Source organism: Oryctolagus cuniculus, chromosome 11 (assembly GCF_964237555.1).
Source record: "Oryctolagus cuniculus chromosome 11, mOryCun1.1, whole genome shotgun sequence".
NCBI classification, from domain to species: domain Eukaryota; kingdom Metazoa; phylum Chordata; class Mammalia; order Lagomorpha; family Leporidae; genus Oryctolagus; species Oryctolagus cuniculus.
The window spans coordinates 14,825,345-14,847,074 of record NC_091442.1 but is presented as its reverse complement, the minus strand read 5'-3'; the positions used below and the strand labels follow the sequence as shown (position 1 = coordinate 14,847,074).

The following is a 21,730-nucleotide window of genomic DNA, read 5'->3' as shown; positions in this document are numbered from 1 at the left end:
TGAAAGACAGGAAGCATCCACTAGCGTTTCCCCCTCCCTCAACCGCTGGTCCCCTTGTGCAGATTAAGCAAGCGCCCTGCACTGGGTGCTTCCATGATGCAGTGACTGCACCAGCTCAGGGAGCGCGTCGGTCAGTCGTCTCACTTAGCAAAAAATCCTGGTTGCCCGCTGGCTCCTGAGAACCATGCCTGGGGCCTGGGGACTCTGATGGTGGATTTGAGCAGCAGAGCCTCTCACGGCAGACTTGTCTCAGAGGGGAGTGGGTGGGAGCTGGGGAAATGGGGACTGATAAGCTTCTCTCTCCTGTCATTCTCTTCCTGTCCCCAAAGCTACTGGGGTCTGTTACTGTTGTGGTGACTTTCATGAGATGTCAGGGAACAGAATGGGGAGTGGATGGAGGAGAACTTTGTGGGGTCATCAGTGATCTGAACTTGCACCTCTCTGCTGGCTCCCACTCAGTCTGCAGCAACTTGAACTCCGGGACTCAGAGCTCCGAGAGTGGAGACATTTTCCCAGTTGCTACCAATCCCCAGCAGAGGGAGCCCTAGGATTGTAGGTTCTCTTTCCTTAACCAGTGACGCCCTTCACTCTGGGCTTTCAAACCTGGTGAAGATCAAGGTTAGTGACATCTCTCACCTTCTCCCTCTACTTTTCATTCATTTGAACTTTGTAACTTAAACTATGTGACACCATCAGGATGGTGTAAGATGGAAAAAAAGAACAAGTAAAGCTATAAAAGACAGGAATGTGTGCTGGTGAAGATGAGGCAGTATTGAGGGGGGCATCAGGGCACCGGTAATACTGCCACTTGATCTGATGTCGGTTATGGGTATACGTTCAGTTTGTAAAAGTGATCAAGCCGCAAGATAGTACAAATATGTCTATGTGCATATTAATCTTCAACAGAAAGCTCCCCGAAGGTTTTTTTTTTTTTTTAAGATTTATTTATTTGAAAGTCAGAGTTACACAGAGAGAGAAGGAGAGGCAGAGAGAGAGAGGTCTTCCATCCACTGGTTCACTCCCCAACTGGCTGCCACGGCTGGAGCTGCGCCGATCCGAAGTCAGGAGCCAGGAGCTTCACCCAGGTGTAGGGGCCCAAGGACTTGGGCCATCTTCTACTGCTTTCCCAGGCCATAGCAGAGAACTGGATCGGAAGTGGAGTAGCTGGGACTCAAACCGGCATCCATATGGGATGCTGGCACCTCAGGCAGAAGCTTTACCTGCTACACAACAGTGCTGACCCCTCCCCAAAGTTTTTAAAAGAACAACAAGGAAAAACTGTATGCTACAAGGTAGGTACTGGGTTAGAGTGAGCTGGTCTTTTCCTCTCTCCAATTATGAACATTATCTGAGCCTTGAGATCGCCTGAGACAGCCACAAACCCCAATTTAAGAAGCTTTGCAGCAGTAGAATACAAAAAGTGAGCAGAGGACATGAACAGATGGGGAGTCCAAGGCCCGGACATGTAGGAGAAGATACTCAGCCTCAATCTTAGAGTGCACTGAGTTACCACTCTTAGCCCATCAGATTGGCAGAAACCCCAGTCTGTGGCAGTGCACACTGGCTGGGGTTGGCAGAGATGGGGAACAGGGGCAGGCAGCAGGCCATTTCATGGCCTGCTAGTGGGATTGTGAAATGGACAACCCTGTTGATTTGGCAATGTCCATTAAAATAACAAGCCTCAAAGCTACCCTGTAGATGACATTTGTACATGTAAGTGATGGCTTAGGCAAAAGGTTATTCATTGCAGCATCAGTTGCAATAGCAAAACATTGGCAACAACCATGTCAGTGGGCAGAGAACTGGAGGAGAAAACCTGTGAGTCCCCACAGGGAAATACTTTGTAACCAGAAAAAAAGCTGGAGGGAGCCTCTTGTGTGCTGAGAAAACTCTAAGATAATGAAGAAAACAAGATGTACAGATAAGGGTAGATATTTGGGAACCAGCATTTTGGCCCAGTGGGTTGAGCCACTATTTGTGATCCCAATATCAGAGTGCCAGTTCAAGTCCTGACTGCTCTGCTTCCAGTCCAGCTTCCTGCTAATATGACTGGGAAGGCAGAAGAAAATGGCCTAAGTACTGGAGCTCCTGCTGCCAGTGTGGGAGACCTGGGCAGGGTTCTGGGCTCCTGGCTTCAGTTTGGTTCAGACCTGGCTGTTGCAGCCATTTAGAGAGTGAACCAGCAGATAAGAGTTCTTTCTCTCCTTCCGTCTCTCTCTGTGTCTGCCTTTCAAATAAATAAATAAGAATAGATATTTGGGTTGCTTGTAGATACAGAAAGAAACACTGAAAAACACAGACAAGAAACTAAGAGAAATATTTCATAGAATGGTGAGGAGCAGGGGTCGGGGGAGCCAGACTTCTTAACGAGAACCTGCCATTCTGATTTTTACACCACATCAGTGAATTACGTGTGTGCCCAACAAAACCTGAGAGCCCTTGCTGAGAGCTGTTGAATACAGCCTGCAGGGATCGCTCCCTCCCCAGTTTCAGAGAGCTTGGATTTGGTTCTTTAATTGGTTCTTTAAGCTGTGTCTTGGTGTGAGCGTTCAGTGGGTTCTGCACTTGAACTCCCAGGAATCCTGCTCTTGTCCTTCGTGTGCCAAACTAATCTTGCCCTTCAGATGTTGACAATCAACTAAATCGCTCAAAGTATTTCTTCACCCTCTGCTTACACATTCCTGAGCATCTTACTCCGTCCAAGGGGAAGAAAAAAAAAGGTTTCACCAGAAAGTGCACCTGTGTCCCCAGAAGCTTGGGAGAAGCGCTCTCGCCCTGTCCTTGATCTTTGCCTGTCACCATCCGTCCCGCCCCCACTCCTGCGTAAGACCAGTCCCTTCCCCCTACCCTAGTGTCACATTGGCCCCCATCTCCCACCTCAGGAAACTCACACTATTTGTTTCTGTACATGCAAACACATCGTGTCTTCTCTTGTGTTTGAAAAAAAAGAAATGAAAAAAGTGTGAAATCCAGACCCACAAGTTCCCCTTCTACCTACATTTCCCTTAAAGCTCCTGACCTTTCCTCCAATTTAGAGCCATCATCAGTGTCTCCTTCTTCACCGTGTCTGTCTCTCTCTAGCCTCCTGCAACTAGACTTTGGTGCCCACGGAGGTGCTTGTCGCCAAGGTCGTGAATATCCTCCCTGTAGCTGAATCCAGCAGGCCCAGGCACGGTTCTTACATTGCTGGAGTTCTGAACTCTGACACTGAGTACAGCCTCCTCCTTGGCTCGCTCTCCTGGCCCCTGGGGACATCCTCAGTCACCTGTGCCCATCTGCTAATCCTCAGGGCCTTGCCTTTAAAAAAAATAATAAGACTAGTTATGAATTTATTTGCAAGACGGTGACAGAAGGGGAGAGTCAGAGAGCTGATTCCCTTCATCTCATCTTTATTTCCTGGATGATCCTGTGTCGGAGAATATAATATAGAAAGACACCCTGATGTACCTGAGCAAACAGGGAATATACTGTACTGGAAGGGTACCAGAGAGCTCACTCAACAAAAGGACAAACTAAACCAGGCCTCATCAGCCTGGGAAGCAGAGCCTGTCCCAGGTGCCAGGAGCCTCTGGGCACTGCCGTCAGGGTGGTTGAGCTCCACACGTCTTTGATCCTGGGTCGTCCCTGTATGTCAGATTCCTGGGAGAGGCGCTCTGATGGCCTCTGTGGCACCTGGAGGTGCGCAACCAGCGCAGCTTCCTCTGCATTTCCCAGCTGATCTCTTCCTCTCAAACTCGCACCCTCTCATCATTAGCAGGTGCTCCAGTCCCTTCCGGTCTATAGCACTCTGCTTTACACATACACGTTCAATACGTCAGGGTTTCTCCTCTCTTCCTTCTTCCAGGGTGGCATCTGGGTTAAGGGGGTGGTGGATGAGCTTCACGGGGCAGCTGCTGTTCCCTTCCCTTTGCTGGTCGTCACCACCACATGGCTGCTCTGGACTTAGCCCCAGGCACTATGGGTTACGGAGGGGCTGGCCTGATTTAATTCCAAAGCAGTATTACTTAGAAGAGTGAAAATTGCCATTGTCTTTAGTTGTGATATCTTCATGGGCCACAGCCCTCACAGCTTTCATCCAAGCACATCACTAGAGATTCAGATGCTTCCAGATCACCGGCCAGGCACTCCCGGCGCAAGAGAAATGCAGAGAGCTACTGTTACCACCACACCACTCCCAAGGCTACTTTTATATCTTAGGTGCCCACTTGGTGCAGTGTCATGGTCAGCAGGAGGCATTTCTGGTGCCCAGTGCTTTGCCTGGACTGTGCTCAGGGAAGAAGTGGAGTACCAAAATCCTCCAAGCCTGTCCGGGTGCTTCTTAGCCCTGCCCGGGGGATTTGGCCTTAGAGGAGGGTCGGTAGACACTTGCATCTGAACGCTTGTCCTGCTTTATTCCTTGGCAGTACCAGAAGGCTCTGGCCCTTCCTGTTCCTTGGGAACTTGTCTTTAATCTTAGATTGTATCATCTCTGCACGTGCATAATAATAATAATAATAAATAAATAAAAACCCTAGCTCTGCTCCCCACAGCAAACTCTTGGTCCACAAAGGGAAGAGTTTAGAAAGTAGGAAGAGCTTTTCTCCCTCAGTGAAGTGAGATTGGCAGGCTGTTACCTCCCTGTGGACACAAGAAAATCAAATTTCAAACCCAGAGTTCAACCAAGATTCCCTGAGCAGTGGAGGCCTCGGCTGAATGGCTGGGGAGCTGCCAGCACACTGGGAATTGAGGTTGAGCCGCAGCAGAAACGCATTGGTTTTGATTTGAAGAGATGTTCTCCTCTACAGCCGTCTTGGTGGCTGTGCCCACGGTGATTCGCCAGGCCTGTCGGAAGGCAGGGCAGTTCTCCCAAGGGGAAAATCCGTTTCTGTTACCCAAAGAGAGGGGGAGTGGGGAATAGCGGGGAAGGTCAGGCAGACAGGAAATGCCTGCTACTGCTTCAGGCCGCACCCACCTGCTGGTGGGGCCAGACGTGTATGTCTAACTCATGCTTGCGTCCCAGCTGCACCCCTCTGGGGCCATGGGGCTGCCAGTCGTCCACGGGGCTGTCCCACAAAAGCTGGTGAAGCATGATGTACTCTGGAAGGAACAGGTTATCGTTCCCTCTACGCCTGGTTTTCTGGCCCTTTCCAGGCCCTTCAATTTAATCAATCAAATTGAACTTGGACTTGCCACCTCCATCATTGGATACCTGTCCCCCATACTTTGGAAATATTGTTAATATGTTAATATCCTAGTAACAACTAATTTTAACAAAAGAAAACACTGCCTCTATAGATAATTCAGAAAAGCATAAAAAGAAGGTCACCAGCCCTAGGGTTTTGTCCTAGCGTGCAGTGTGCGTCAGAGCCAGAGCAGCCCTAGCGGAAGCCGTGCCTCGCCTGCCCCACCCCTGCATGGCCTTGAACATGCTGCCCAGGCGCTGTGCCCCCATTCACTTCTCTGAAAGCAGAAATACTGATAGGAGCTACCTTGGAGTATGGGCAGGATGACATGATGGAAGAGGCCTGCCTGCTACTTATTATTCATATTTTAAATGGAAATGTGTTTGATGTTAATTGCTGATAAACTGTGTACAAGCTTTGTAGACTTTTTTCATTTATTGTGAACCTTTCTTCATATCATAAAATAGTCCTCAAAACGTGACTATAAAAAGTATAATAGTCCATCATATACACATATTCATAATTTATTTCGTAGTTAACCATTCTTCTGGTTTGGGACGATTAGAAGTATATATTTACTGTAGCAAAGAACTCTGAACTAAAAATCTGTGAATATATTCACATAAAAATACACATGTCTCTACCTGCAGCTACATCTGACCAGGAGTCTGATGATTTTCTTAGCATAGACTTCTGCACCCGGGGCGCCTGGCTGAGAAGGTAGGAACTGTTCAGAGTCTCTGGGAAACGCTGACCAGCTGCTGGAAAGAAAGGTTATCAACCATCGACACTGTTGCTGCCACCACCGCCACTCTCCTGCCGCTGTGGTGACAGGGCCGCCTCGTGGTGCCTGTACTTATCTGATTTGCAGAACCCAGAGGCAAAGCCTTGGGTTGAGCTGCGGAGGCCAGAGTCAGACCCCCAGCCCCTTCAGAGGGGGAGAGCCCGAGGGGGAAATGGCTTTGGGGAGAAGATTGCCAGCCCCATGGGAGGGAATTAAAGCTGCAGAGGGGTTGAAGGAGTGGAGACGCAGCTCAAATGCAGGTGGATGTGAGGCCCGGTGCTGCCACAGCCTGCGCGGGACCTGCTCCTGTGACCGGGGCATCGCCACAGATAGTAGCAGCCAGGACTCTGGAGACAGGTGCCCTGCACTGCCTGTGGGCCTTGGGCAAGTCACCACCCTCTCAGTCTCAGTTTCCCCATCCTCTCTGCCAACTTGGAGGATCTGGTCAGGTGGCGCGGAGTGGGCCGGCAGCGCACGGCAGGGCCTCCAGTGAGAGTTCTTCCCCCCGTTCCTTCCCTCTTCTCACTCTTCTTCTTATCTCCATTCTGCTGCAATGGCCTTGTAAGGTGACGCAAGCAAGCGCCGCTGAAATGGAGTAGAAGTGGAAAATCCCGTGTGCTCCTCCCTCCCCTCCATCCTGCACTACAGAGATGCCTGGCGGGCCCTGTGTGTTTCTCTGTGTCGCTTTCCAGGGCTTGCAGACACCTGCGCTCGGTTGTGTTCTTTACATGTTTAAAAAATACCCTCTCTGCCGTCTGCACACTCGCCTCGTCCCCTTAATTTCCATCTTGAAGACCTCCACATCAGAGACGCCTAATTCTTTTCCAGGGATGTGCATTTACCTGATTTCCTACCCATGTCTTTTGGCCTATTTCCAAGTTTTAAGCATTACCAGGGGTGCTGAGTTAAAATGTATGTGCAGCAAGTTGGTACACGTTTAAGTGGATTTTGCAGTGAAGGTCCTGGCGACAGAGTTTCGTATTCGACAGTGAAAGCAGACGCCAGTCTATGCAGCAGAGGTGTTCAGAGTGCTCATTGCCCAGAGTGGTTCTCACCTGCAGGTGATTGTGTCCCCCAAGGGGACATATGGGCAGTGCCTGGGGCGTTTTCAGTTGCAACAGTCTAGGGATGGTGATGGAGGTGCCACTGCTGTCTAATGGGTAGACCTCAGGACGCTGCTCACCATCCTACAACACTCCTCGGCAGGGCAAATCCCACACAGCACAGAATCGTGCCTCAGTAGTGCCAAGGCTGGACATCCTGCCCTCAGCCCTTGCCAGTGCTGGGCATTCATTCTTTTTTTTTTTTTTTAAAAGATTTTAGATATTTATTTGGGAAGTATAGTTACAGACAGAGGGAGAGACAGAGAGAGAGAGAGGTCTTCCATTTGTTGGCTCACTCCCCCAATGGCCACAACGGCCGCAGCTGAGCTGATCCGAAGCCAGGAGCCAGGAGCTTCTCCCTCATTTCCCACACAGGTGCAGGGGCCCAAGCACTTGGGCCGTCTTCCACTGTTTTCCCAGTCAGAAGTGGGAACTGGATCAGAAGAGGAGTAGTTGGGACATGAACTGGTGTCCATATGAGATGTTGGCACCATAGGCAGAGGCTTAGCCTACTACGCCACAGTGCTGGCCCCAATATTGTCATTTTTGAAAAAAAAAATTTGGATGAATTAATTGATTTAATTTGAAAGGAAGAGAGAAAGAGATTGCCAATCCACTGGTTCACTCCCCAAGTGACTGCAACAGCTGGAACTGGGCCAGGCTCAGGCCAGGAGCTAACTCAGGGTCTCCCCTGTGGGTGGCAGGAACCCAAGTACTTGAGCTGTCACCTGGTACCTCCCAGGAAGTGTATTAGGCAGGAAGCCACTCCCATGTGGGATGGGGGTGCCCCAAGTGGCGAACTGCTCCACTTAACCCTCACCCCTTCATTTTTTTCATCTGTAATCAAATAATTGAAAAATGAGTTCTTATTTTATTTTATACCCCTTCAGAATAATGGAGTTATTTCTGTATTTGAATTATGAAGGACATGTATTATTTCTGTAATTCTTTTGAAACTCATTAAAGATTTTTTTTTAAATCTGCCTCTCTTTGACTGTTAGTTTATGGACGATCTTAAGTTTCAATGATGTTTTTCCCTGGTAGGTATAGAAAGAAGGCTGCTCTGTGGGCCGTGGGAAGCTGTCAGCACTACAGGTTCAAGTCTCCCACTCTCTGGCCTTCAAGAATTTCTCTATGGCTCTTCTAAAGCACCTTCTCCCAGTGGACACCTAGACGCAGGAACCATCCACTGGTTCACTCCCCAGATGGCTGTAATGGCTGAAGCTGTGCCAATACGAAGCCAGGAGCCAGGAGCTTCTTTCTGGTTTCCCACATGGGTGCAGGAGCCCAACAACTCTTGGGTCTTCTACTGCTTTCCCAGGCCATAGCAGAGAGCTGCATTGGAAGTGGAGCAGCCAGGACTCAAACCGGTGCCCATATGGGATGGCGGCACTGCAGGTGGCAGCTTCACCTGCTACACCACAGTGCCGGCCCTGGCCGAGATGATTGTTGGGCTCCTGCACCCGTGTGGGAAACCAGAAAGAAGCTCCTGGCTCCTGGCTTCGTATTGGCACAGCTTCAGCCATTACGGCCATCTGGGGAGTGAACCAGTGGATGAAAAACAAACAAACAAACAAAAAAATCTCGGCCTAGAGATGCCCCTCCCTGCAGACCAGGGCTCCAAACAAAATGCATCCTGGGGCTGACCTCAGAGAATCCAGGACACTCACCAAACACCAGGGGTGGGGGCACCCTCCTGCTCAGTTCTCAGCCTGGAAACCTGATCTCCAAGCCCCCTGGCACTTCTGCGGAGCCCAGAGCTGCTAGCTGAGGCTCTGCTGGAGTTCAATTCCCTTACTTCTGCCAAGTCCCAACAGAGTGGACATGAAGCAGAGCCCTCCTCACCCCTGCCCAGCATGGCAGCGACCCCTGGAACAGTGCCTGACTCTTTCCACGTGACCCAGTGCAAACGAGAGCCAGCCAGCCTGGAAAAAGTCTGAGGACTTGTCAGGATCACCTGGATATTCCCAAGAAAGTATCCCACACGGCAGACATGGCATAAACCTACCAGCAGGCTCTGCAGGTCACGTGGACTGGAATCACCTAATAAGCAGACTTCCAGAGCGGGCAGAGAGCTGCTGGCCCTGGTGCCAGGGACAGGACTTGCGCCAGCAATTCTGTATGATCGCAGTACAGTGTGGGTTTCCAGTAAAGCAAAGGCGTGTGTGGAGGCTGAATGGTCTAATGCTCTCTCCACGCTAGAATCCACACAGATCATGTCGGGGGGAGGGGTGGAGGTGTCCATGTTGCAGGGCATTGGATGCCTGGGACTCTGGGCATCACTTAAGAGAGGAGGGTGGCCGGCGCCGCGGCTCACTAGGCTAATCCTCCGCCTTGCGGTGCCGGCACACCGGGTACTAGTCCCGGTCAGGGCGCCGGATTCTGTCCCTTGTTGCCCCTCTTCCAGGCCAGCTCTCTGCTGTGGCCAGGGAGTGCAGTGGAGGATGGCCCAGGTGCTTGGGCCCTGCACCCCATGGGAGACCAGGATAAGTACCTGGCTCCTGCCATCGGATCAGCGTGGTGCGCCGGCCGCAGCGCACCAACTGCGGCAGCCATTGGAGGGTGAACCAACGGCAAAAGGAAGACCTTTCTCTCTGTCTCTCTCTCTCACTGTCCACTCTGCCTGTCAAAAAAAAAAAAAAAAAAAAAAAGAGGAGGGTGAGAGGCTCCCAGTGGGGAGGGAAAGGACCTGAGTCCTGGCCCTGCCCTGATGCCTGCCTGGGCCAAGTGAGTCACTTGACCTTCTTGGACTGGTTAACTTTTGAAAGCATTCATTCCATTTTGCAATTTTCTCTAATAAGAACATAACCAGTTAGATAGAGCTGGCTAAAATAAACTAGAGATTTAAAGTAGAGTTTAGAACAAGCCTGGTTCCTATTTATTATTTTTTCTCACTTGAAAGTAATGGTTGTTCAAAATGGGGGAAAAAAGAAGAAACAGTCCAACCAAGCAGAAAGTGGTTCCTACAGAATACCCATAATGCCGCCCACCCAGAGACCCAGCTGTTGGCAATCTGCTGAGGTCTTTCCAGAAAAGGGGTTCTTCCTGGGGGATGGGCTTTGGAGGAAGGGAGTCCCTGAACCCAATAAAGTTGTGTGTTTCAGCTCCAGAGAAGTTCTTGACCCCGTTTATGGGACATTTTGTATATCTTAGTTGTTTCACTGTTGCAAAGAATGCAGTACAAATATGAGGCAGCGTTCAAAAAGTTTGTGGGAAATGCATATTAGGAAAAAACTATGCGTGGACTTTCAGTTTTTGTGCACCAAAATAAAGTTATCTGTTAAACTCCATTTTCCACGAGCCTTTTGAAGTACCCACAACAGAGCTAGATGAAAAAGAATTAGAATGTAATGAGAAAACAAGGAAAGGAACATTTGAACATAAAACAAAAACGACTTAAAGAACATGAAAGAATCCAAATTATCTCATAGCGTGCAAGGTTTACCTGTAAGATAGACAAGCAAGAGACAAATTTCATTTCAAACCAAATTTAAGACAACAAATACCTATTGGTCAAATACTGTTCTGTGCCAGCACCTGTGGCAGGTGCTGCAGCTCAACAGCCCAGTCGTTCACCCCACTGAGCTTGCAATTGGTGGAGACTAACACTGGAAGCATTTCATACAGAAACACAAGTTCTTGTTTAGCCAGCCAGCCTTCATGACCCACGGCTCTGCCATGGTAGCCCCTGAATTTTCTCACTCTCCATCCTTTTCTCACTGCATGCCCGGCCTCTTGCCTTTGAGGAGACTATGGGTTTCAGTCCCAAGCAGACACCTACTTCAAACTCACACCCAGCCCAGAGTTGCCTCAGAATGCGTGTCCCCTTCTGGAAACAGTTAGCTCAGCCGCCACCCTGCAACTCAGGCCTTTGCTGCTTATTTGAAACTTTTCTTTATTTTGAACTGCAGCTTCTCTCCCTGTAACTTCCTCTAATTGGTCCCAGAGCTTCATAAAACAACCTTTAGATCCTCTTTGGATGAAGTGTCCCATCCTACAGTCTCTTCCCCAAATCTGTGATGTCCCTCCTTGGCAGGGAGGGGGGGCAAGCTCCCTGTTGATTCATCAGGCAGTGCACATGCCCAGCTTTTCCAGCAAAGCAACTATGAACAGATGGTCACAGCAAGAGGGCAACAAGGCCCAGCTCTTTGAGGACAGCCTATGCTGGTGACCCTAGCAAAGATTCCGCAGCTTCAGGAGGTACGTGGGGAAGAGAAGACAGACCAACCCTGACTGGAGGGACTTATCTGCTGTTCTTCCAAAAAGAGCCTATGTCCCTTAGAACAGAGCTCCTCACACTTAACGTGCATGCGGGTCTCCTGGGAGTCTGGCAGAACTGTGGGTTCTTGCTGAACAGGCCTAGGGTGGGACTGAGACTGTGTAACTACCAATGGTTTCCATAGGATCAGTTCCTAAAAAGTCAAGCCCCAGAATCAAAGTGTAGGCACACTTTAAAGGCTTGTTATGTTCTGCCAACTTCTTCTCCCATAAGAAATCCACAGTCTCTTATCTGAAATGGGAATTTGGAATTCGGATTTCATAGGATCTCAGAAAGGTAGTGCAGGGCCATCCAGAGGATGTGACGTACCCTGTGGAGGCTGGGAAAAGCACCTCTTTTTTTTTTTTTTTTTTAAGACATTTATTTGAAAGCAGAGTTAAAGAGAGAGAGAGAGAGAGAGATCTTCCATCTGCTGGTTCACTCCCCAAATGGCAGGGCCAAATCCCCAGAGGGCTGGGCCAAGCCGAGGCCTGGAGCCACACCTTCATCTAGGTCTCCCACATGGGTGGCAGGGGCCCAAGCACCTGGGTCGTGCTCCACTGCCTTCACGGGTGCTTCAGCAGGGAGCTGGATCAGAAGTGGAGTAGCCAGGACTCAGAATGGCGCCCCTGTGCGACTCCAGTGCTCAGGAGGCAGCCTGTCCCGCTGCAACGTGGCGTGGCCCCAGTGCTGCTATTTCTTAAAATTTCATTTTATTTGAAAGGCAGAAGAGAGTCAGAAACAGAGGTCTTCCATCTGCCATGTCCGACCCCAAAGAGAACAGCACTTAATCAAACACAGTGCTATTCTCCAGGGAGAGTCAGATAAATACACAGAAAGTACCCTCCTTTCATTTCAGGTCAGATGTTGCCCCAAAGTGAGCAGAGCGATAAAGAAGGGAGACTTTTGGGTCATGACTTGTTGGATTTGGGGATTGCAAGTAGGGAATCATTGGCTTTAATTTCTATGATTTATTTATTTATTTGAAAGTCAGAGTTACACAGAGAGGAGAGGCAGAGAGAGAGAGAGGGAGAGAGGTCTTCCATCCGATGGTTCACTCCCCAATTGGCTGCAATGGCCAGAGCTGGGCAGATCCGGAGCCAGGAGCCAGGAGCTTCTTCCAGGTCTCCCACGTGGGTGCAGGGGCCCAAGGACTTGGGCCATCCTCTACTGCTTTCCCAGGCCACAGCAGAGAGCTGGATCAGAAGTAGAGCAGCTGGGTCTCGAACCAGCGCCCATATGGGATGTCGGCGCCTCAGGCAAGGGCGTTAACCCACTGCACCACAGCGCCAGCCCCAATCATTGGCTTTTATAACTGGCAAGTCCATCGTGGGCTGGTGCCTTAGGGATGCCTAAGGTAGCAACTCAGTGATTTCATCCAGAGCTCACTTTGTTTCCTAGTTCAACACCCCATCTCCCTTTACCATCAGCTTCAGCCAAGTCTGACTCCCCTCCAGAATGCCTGCAGGAGCAGCTGAGGCTACAGGCCTCCTCACCAACTCCCAGAGTGGGCGGGAAGACAGCCCCCAAATGTTACACAAACCCCAAGCTTTACTGTGGCAGGACTACCCCTGGACTAGCAGGGCAATGCCCTGGGCTGATGGGCTGATATTAGAATCAATCACTGGAGCAAGGGTTGGTGGGAATGCTCTGATTGGCTTTGACCACTGAGCATAGGAGTAGGTGAGTCCCACCCCCTCTCCAATGGCTGCAACGTGCTGAGGTGGGGAATGGCAGGTGGGGTAGAATGTGTATTCGAGAAATAATCACAGTGTCCACATTGCAATTTTATTATGTTTTGTTTATACCCTCTGTCTTTTGTAAAATTTTAACTACTTGTTATTGATTTGTAGGAGCTTTTTATATATGATGTGTATTTCTCTGACCTTATATAAGTTGTGGATATTTCTTCCAGCCCAAGGCTTATCTTTTAACTTAATTTCATAATCATTTTTATGGACAAAAATTCTGCAAAGCTCGGTGTGTCCAATCTGTCAGCCCTCTACCCTACTCTTTTAATCCACTCAGGATTTGAAGTGGTCTGAGGAACAAAAGTGACATTTTTTTCAAGTTCTTGGTAATTAGAACTATACTCAATGAATGGAATTAGTGTTCTGGAAACAAGAACCAGGAGACTAAGATTGTGTGATGGAGACTTTAGAGAAGTGGAACATTTATCTCAATTGTCCCAGCTTGTGTTGCCTTGTTAATAATGACAGTCTTTGCTCCCTTAGGAAAACTTGGATCTTGAAGGGGACTGCATGTTTTATACCCTCCCTGGGGACACTTACGTCCATGATTAAGACAGAGAGGCTTATTGGTTTTGAATCACAATTTAAGAAATCACAATTGAAGTATACCTTCGGAGATTTGGATTTTGTATCTCAAACCAATTTTTTAGAGAGCTTTAATCCTAAACAACCATCAAGATTCGACTTAGAAAAGATAAGTGCTTTTACAGATTAAGCATTCCCTCAGAAAACAGGAGGCTCCTGCCCAGCTCTCCACCACCTTTCCTGGTCCCAGTCACAGCACTTCCCTGCTGCGCTGTAATTGCTCAGGCCCTCGCGGAAACAGACAGTTCTCCAACAAAGAAATTAAAATGACATTTAGACATTTGGAAGCATGATCAGCTTCTCTCATAATTCATCAAATTCAAATAAAGAATGGCAGCTGATAAATGCAGACAAAAGGACCAAGTTAGAAAGTCATCATTTCACAACCTCTGCTGCTGACTCAGTGAAGGACTCCCAGTGGGCGAGATTCTGGACATCCACACGTACTGCTTGGCCGTGGAGAAATGGACATTGGTGCCACAGAGACGTGTGGGCATCCCCTAAACCACGTAATCAAGGTTGGCATCATTTATAGTGGGGGTCAGGACATGGTGTGCCTCCTGATGCAGGTGAAATGGAGCACGCAGCACCACCCTTGCAGGATTAACTAAATTCCTGCCCCCAGAATTTTAACCTAAATCTAATGCATCCATCAATCTAGATAGTAATTTATAGAAGATTTAGGGGAGAGTATAAGAACTGAAAGGACGCCAGAGGAAGCAACCAAATCCCAGACATTGTATGAGACACCGGCCCAGTCCGCTCATGAGTCAGTGCCCAGGGGAAAAGGAGTGAGGTCCATTCTCACTGAGACGCTTGAGAGATGAAGCAAGATTTGCTGGATGGTCCTTGACTGGATGGATCCTGGTTGAAATCTGCTATAAAGACATTTCTGGAGAAAACTGGAGAAATGGAATATGAATCAGATTTTTACAGTCTTATAAATTTTTTAAATGTGAAAGTTGTGTTTGTGTAAGAAAATGACCTGGCTTAGATATAAAGTAACTGATACTTTATGAAGAAGAATTTAGTTGGCAAAATATCATCATGCCTATAGTTTATTTCAAAATACATCACCTCCCCCAACCAAACAAAAATGACAATTTTTTTTAAAAGATTTTATTTATTTGTTTGAAAGGTAGAATTACAGACAGAGGGAGAGACAGAAAAGTCTTCCATCTGCTGGTTTACTACCCAAATGGCCACAGTGGCCAGAGCTGCACCGATCCAAAGCCAGGAGCCAGGAGCTTCCTCCAAATCTCCCATGCGGGTGCAGGGGCCGAAGCACTTGGGCCATCTTCCACTGCTTTCCCAGGCCATGGCAGAGAGCTGGATCAGAAGTGGAGCAGGCAGGGCCGGCGCCGCGGCTCACTAGGCTAATCCTCCACCTTGCGGCACCGGCACACCGGGTTCTAGTCCCGGTCGGGGCGCCGGATTCTGTCCCGGTTGCCCCTCTTCCAGGCCAGCTCTCTGCTGTGGCCCGGGAGTGCAGTGGAGGATGGCCCAGGTGCTTGGGCCCTGCACCCCATGGGAGACCAGGAGAAGCACCTGGCTCCTGGCTCCTGCCATCGGATCAGCGCGGTGCGCCGGCCGCAGCGCGCCGGCCGCGGCGGCCATTGGAGGGTGAACCAACGGCAAAGGAAGACCTTTCTCTCTGTCTCTCTCTCTCACTGTCCACTCTGCCTGTAAAAAAAAAAAAAGTGGAGCAGGCAGGACAGGAACCAGTGCCCATATGGGATGCTGGCACTGCAGGCAGTGCCTTAGTCTACTAAGCCACAGTGCCAGCCCCTCACAAATTTTGAACTATTATTATATCTGGATGATGGGTATCTGAGTATTCGTTGAGCTATTTTCTTTGAATTTTCAAGTTTGAATTTTTTATCTAATGAAATTTTTTAAAAAAAGATACTACTTTCTAGCCGTAGATTGACAATGAAAAATTAAAGTTTGGGGGCAGGTGTTGTCTAGTGGTTAAAACACCAGTTCAGATGCCTGCGTCCTGCATCGGAGTACCTGGGCTCAAGGCCGAGCTACAGCTCTTGACTCCAGCTTCCTGCTAATGCAGACCCTGGGCGGGTGGCGATGATGGCGTGATTGGATTCCTGCCACCCACCCACATGAGAGACCTGGGTTGAATTCTCTGGTCTTTGTGGGGCATTTGGGTAGTAAACCAGTGGATGGGATTCATTCTCTCTCTCTCTCCCCACCCCCTCTCAAATAAAAGAAGAGTTTTGGTTGTTTTTTTTTTTTTTTAAGAAGTTTGAAAACATACTGTTTTGGCAGGGGTGTAGGGAATGAGTATTTTCCTCTATTATTAGTGGAACTTGGAACCTGTTCGGAGGGACGTTGGCAAAGACATGTGCTTTAATCCAGCAGTTCCACGTCTAAGAATTTAACGTGGATTTTACTCAAATTCCACAATGAATAAGGATATCCATGGCAGCTTCATTTTTGTAACAAAAGACTAGAGACAACATACATGTCCAACAATAGGAGCTGATGGTACCCATGTTATGAAGTATGGATTAGGCATTTTGTGCAGGAAACAGATTTCCAAGGAGTGTTGCTGGATGAACAAAGCAAACAGTGCCAGAAAGTCCTGCTTGTGTTACTCAGTGCTGCGTCCGTGGCGCCGGGCGCAGTGGCCCACAGTCAGTGCAGGCTGAGGGAGTAAATTCACGTTTGAGTACCACTGCTGCTAGGCTCCCAGGATGCAGTCAGGTGCAGCCACAGGTAGGGCCACAGTTTCCGTCCCGAACAAATTTCTTCCTTGAGTTCACAGATATTTCAATTTTCCCATAAAACGTACCATGTCCTCCTTTGCAAAATCAGTGAACAACAAATTCTGAAGGGAAAGAAGGAAAACAATTTCTGTAAAAGGGTAACAAGAAGAATTTGCTAGCAGGGGAGGTTAATGTAACACCAGGGATGTCATAGAGAACACAGTTCCCTGCCTCTGGCAGCCGAGAACATAGGGAAGGCCGTGGACCCAGAACCCCTACCACCAGAGGAAGGAAGGAGCCGACTCCTCGTGGGCTGTGCTTGCGATCCAGGTTGCCGTGCCCAGAAGTCTTAGAAGCAGAGGTGTAGCAGGAGATGGGGACAAACTGAGCTCACCTTCCTAGTACTTCCATTTGCATCTGCCATCTCAACATCTGCTTCTGTTCACTCAGTGGCAAATAAATGCAACACACTTCCATGGTAAGGGGAGCATGGCGTGTTAGGGAACGGGATGTCCAAGTTCTCGGAAGTTTAGGATAGATTGTGTGACGGCAGAGGCATCACCGCTTTATTTGGACGCTGGTTGTGTCTTGGTTTCCTGGGGAAGGTGTGACCTCTGGCCATGACTCACCTGCTCAGGTTGATAAATGCCTGCTGTGCTGTTGTTTATATTATTATGTTTTCTTGACCTTGTGGCTAGGAGCAGGAACGCTGAAGCCAGACTGCCCAAGTTCAAGCCTCAGCTCCACCGCTCAGTAGGCAGGTGACCTTGGGCAAGGTCACTTAACCTCTTGGTGCCTCAGTTTCCTCCCCTGTAAAACGAGGCTAAGGGGATTCTTGTGGGGGCTGACTGGGCGAACCGTGCCTGGGCCCACAGTATGTGTGTAAAATAAATCGGAGTGTGTTCCCTTCTGCCCCAGAGACCCTTGTAGGGGGAAGGAGAGTCAGCAAATAGCAGCTTCAAAGAGAGGCCCGCTGGTTCTGGGCACTGCTTTCCAAACGGAGGAGAGCTCTGCCACACCAGTTGTCCTGAGAGGTGTCTGCTCCTTGGAAGGCAGGAATGCGTCTGTCATGGTGGCATCTTTGGCGGGTGACCGGCCACGTCCTAGGAGCTGCTTGCGCTTCCTTGCACCCCTTCCCAGGAGACTGACGCCACCGAGGAACTGGTGGCTTTCCGGGCGGGCGCGGGCCCGGGGCGGCGGCTGCGAGGCAGGGGGCTGGGGGAGGGGGGGAGGCGCTCCCGGGATCCCCGGCCCCTCCCCCACCGGCCCAGTGAGTAATGACATTCATCGGGAGGGAGGGGGCAGGCTCGGCGAGGCCATGTGATGCTGGGCGAGAGCGAGTCGCGCCGCGCCGCCGGAGCCTCCTTCCTGGCTCCCTGCGATTGCGGGCCGTCATGGCGACCCCCAATAACCTGACCCCCACCAACTGCAGCTGGTGGCCCATCTCGGCGCTGGAGAGCGATGTGGCCAAGCCGGCGGAGGCCCCCGACGCGCCCGAGGCGGCCAGCCCCGCCCATCGGCCCAAGGAGAGCCTGGTTCTGTACCACTGGACCCAGTCTTTCAGCTCGCAGAAGGTAGGGCCTGGGGGCTCCCGAGATGGCGGAGGGGGTGCTCCCAGGAGGTGGCTGGCCCTGTGCGGGCTCCAGGAGCGCAGCCCCCCAATTCCAGGGGCGCCCATTCTGCCTCTTCCCCATCCCCACCCCGAAAGGCGCGGCGTGCTGAGGGGCTCAGGAGAGAGACAAAGACAAGAGGACGGGCCTGGGCTCTGCTGCGGGGGCGGCCGCGGGGGGCACAGGTGCTGGGGGTGGGGCGCGCAGTGGAGGGGATGGAAGGCAGAAAAACCTCCTGGGGTCCTGCCCCAGGGGCCGCATCGCAGACCCTGGCGCAGGTCACTGCTCCTCTGCCCCCTGTCCTAGATGGGGCCTTCGTCCTGCTGGGGCTTGGAGAGTCTGTCCCCCGCAGCCATGCCCCACCTTCTATCTTGAGCTGAGAGGGAAGGAGTTAACCCATCCCCTTGGGCCAGCCCTACTTGGCCCAGCACGTCCAGGTTTCCCCTCTTAAAGACACAGAGTGGCCTGGCCCCTTAGACCCTTCTCAGACCCAGGGAGCTGGGCCAGCAGCGGGGAGTCCAGCCTGGTGCTGAGTTGCTGGGTTTCCCGCTTCCTGGGGCAGGGCTGAGGCCTGGACTGCACCCCTAGGGGCGCACTCTCCCACCCGTGTCTCTGGCAGGGATTCAGCACCATGGCCAGGGCCTGAGCCAGACACCCACTGGCTGCCTGACCTTCCTGCTCCTCTTTGTTCCATCGGCTCATTTTCTAGATGAAGAAATGGATACCATAAAGGGAAAAGGCCTTGGACCAAAGGACTTGGGTCTGAGTCTGAGCCCAGGGGCAGTCTCACCACCTGGGAATTGGTAGAACACGGAATATAGCAGTGACAGCTGCTTCTGATTCCAGGGTCTGCAGGAGCTAAGAGGGCTGAAGAGGCCATTAACTTAGTGTTCTATTCAAACTTGAGTATGTGAGGATCGTGGGAATCCCTGTTTAAAACATAGTCTGCTGGATTCTACCCCAGAAATTCTGGTTGGGGCCCCAGGTGTGTGTCTCCAGCCAGCTGCGGGCTGGTGCTGCTAGGGCAGGCCCACTGACCCCCTCGGAGTAGCCCCTATTTAGAGTGCAGACTCAGAGGCCACACTGTCCCCAGCAGGACCGTTGTCTTCCTATAACTCACTGTGGCGCTTTCACAGGTCGCTTGGCCTCTCCAAAGCCTCAGCTGTATAACCTGTAAAATGGAGCAATGCAGTAGTCTCCTTAGAGGGCTGCTGAGAGGGTGGAATGAGGTGATGCACAGACGGTGCTGATGGGTGGTGCCTGGCAGGGGGTCAAGGCCCTGCTAGTAGTGGGTGATGTGGCGTCATTGAAGTGTCAGGTAAAGGAGGGGCAAGGGCTGACCAAGGTCGTACCAGGGCTCATCCGTAAATTTGGCTCATGCCTGCTCCATGGCCAGCCCTGTGCAGGAGCTGGGGAGTAGCTATGCATCAGTGTGACTTCCTGATTGTAGAACCTCCTCCCACCCAGCCCCTCAGGAACCAGGCGCCAGTGGCTGGGACTGGACAGGGGACAGGGGCGTGGCACCTCTTGTTACCTTTTCTCAAGGGAGCCTCCTGTCCCCCTCCCCCAACCCCACCCCAATGGTAAAGTCCCCATTACCCTGACCTCAGGGTTCAGGTGGTCCCTTGGTCAGGGATGAGACCACCCACTATTACCCAACTTTTGACCAGTTCTCTGACTGAGCTAGCCTGAGTGTCTCCCTGCCTCCCCTGCCAGGGCCTTTGCAGACGCCCATGGTGGATTCTAGGGCCGGACTAGCCTGGCAGAAAGGGTGTGGGCTCAGCAGTCAGATGGTCCAGGGTTCCAGTCTCATCAGAGTGGCTTACTGGCTGAGTGACTTTGGACAAGTCACTTCACTTTTCTGTGCCTCAACATTGTTGTCTGGAAAAGGGAACTTGTGTATCCTGCAGAATACAAAGTATTGCTGAGTGCTTTAGAGGAGATGGGTCTGTATGGCTGTCCCAGGACATATACATGTGAGTTCCCTTCCTTCCCCCCAGTCTCCAGAGGCCTTGCTTGCATGCAGAGAGCCCTCTGCTTTGTGGAGGGTCTGAGAAGCTTGCCTCAATGACACCTGAACTATTCACAGCAGAAAACAGCCCACCTCCAGGAGTGACGGCAATCCCACTGGGTATGTGGGGCCCACTCAAGAGCCAGAGGGCAGCAGGACAGTGTGGGGTGCAGGGCCCAGGCTCTGGGGCCAGACTGGCCAGGCTTCCGTCTCAGGTCTGCCACAGACCAGCTGAGTAGTCCTGCACAAGTTCCTAACCTCTCGTGCCTCAGTTCTCCACATGTGTAAGAAAAATGCAGGGCCCAGCGGGGTTGCCGTGAGGATTCAGTGACCACATTCGTGTAAATCACTGGGAAGCGCACTCAGCAAGACTGTCATAGGGAGGAGACTTCACCGCTGGCCAGCCTCAGGTCAAACCCTAGCCCTGCCACTGCCCCGCTGGGAGGCCTTGTGTGAGGGTCTTTGCCTCTCTAAGTCCCACCTTCTTCCTGGGGTGGCAGGTTAGGGCATAGCCATGCCTGCCTCGGGGGTTGTGCAGGTTGATGTCCCACATGGTCACGCACTCAGCACAAAGCCCTTAGACATGGCGCACTAAGTGTGAACTTGGCAGGTGATGGCTGTAAGGCGTGGTGCAAATGCTCCCAGGCACCTGCCCCCAGCCACCGAGACCTCCTTTGGTGGCAGAAGCGAGGCTGAGAGGGGCAAAAATGCAGGGAACCAGCCTTCAGTTTTCTCAGCAGGAGAATGGACTGATGTGTGATACAAATTGCTCCCTCCCTCCCCAGACAGGAAGCTGCTCGGCTTCTCAGTGTCTCCTGCCTTTTTCATGTCCTTCTGTCCTTACACCTGCCAGTTTTTTTTTTTTTTTTCAAAACCAAGATTGCTGCTTACTAGCTGTGTGACTTTGGGCAAGTTACTTACTGTCTCTGTGCCTGTGTCCTCTTTTGTAAAATCAGGGTGTTAATGGATACCTAGCTCACTTGATGTTTGTGAGGATTTGAGAGAAGACGGCTAAAGCTCTCAGAGCCGTGCCCAGCACCACGGAAGTGCTGGATGAGAGTTAGTTGTTATCGTTGCTGCCTGAGGACCACCCGTGGATCCTGCAGCGAGTGCAGTTCGAGGTTCCCTGACCACATCCTCAGAGTCCGCTCTTGTCTTGGATGCGCCTGTGGAGAGCTCCCGGGCCAGTCTTCGGCCCTCAGTGGTAAGAGACTCAGGTCTGGGTCCTGACATGCAGGCAAGGCAGGGAAGAAACAGATGAAGGATGACCTCTGCCCCTTGTGCTGGCCTTGCCAGTCAGACTCTTGGGCACTGGCTCCCTGGCCCTATACTCATGCTGCACTTGACTGTTCAGTGTCCACAGGCAAGAACCGGCAGGGCGATATGCAGCACCTGTCCCCGCTCCCCTGCTCAGAGGCCTACAGTGGCTCCCCAGTCCCTCCCAGCGGCCTCAGGCCCTGCTGCACAGTCCCAGGCTTTGCTAGGGTCCCAGCCAAGTGAGAGGATGCCTAGGGGCGCTTCTCTGAATATTATTTTTAACTGAATAAAATAAAATGCGTGAGAGTATTAGGTTACAAAAAGCAACATCATATTGAAGTACAGCTATCGAAATATTTTTAAAACAAGTATGTTATATAATGACATATGTGTTTCCATATTAACCCGTTACGTAACCCGAGCTAGTGGCAGGTCTGCTAAGCGCTGTCGTGTTGAAGTCACGATGAGCTACGTGGAATTTCGGGG

General features: G+C 51.0%; 1 protein-coding gene across 7 annotated transcripts in view; it reads left to right on the top strand.

The window, feature by feature from the left end:
* The window catches only part of GDAP1L1 (ganglioside induced differentiation associated protein 1 like 1), a 52,690-nt gene that overhangs the window by 8,743 nt on the left and 22,217 nt on the right, over positions 1 to 21,730 (top strand). For 3 of the 7 annotated variants that reach the window (XR_011379875.1, XM_070051820.1, XM_070051819.1), the window contains exon 2: positions 17,799 to 17,940. Coding sequence is in view for 2 of the 7 variants with exons in the window: in XM_008274466.4 (XP_008272688.2) it covers positions 17,761 to 17,940 (180 nt within the window). In the remaining 5 variants the exon portion in view is untranslated. Of the gene's footprint in view, positions 1 to 17,530; positions 17,637 to 17,661; positions 17,941 to 21,730 lie in introns of those variants that run through there. The other 4 variants (XR_519789.4, XM_008274466.4, XM_070051821.1 and 1 more) reach the window with 3 other exon arrangements.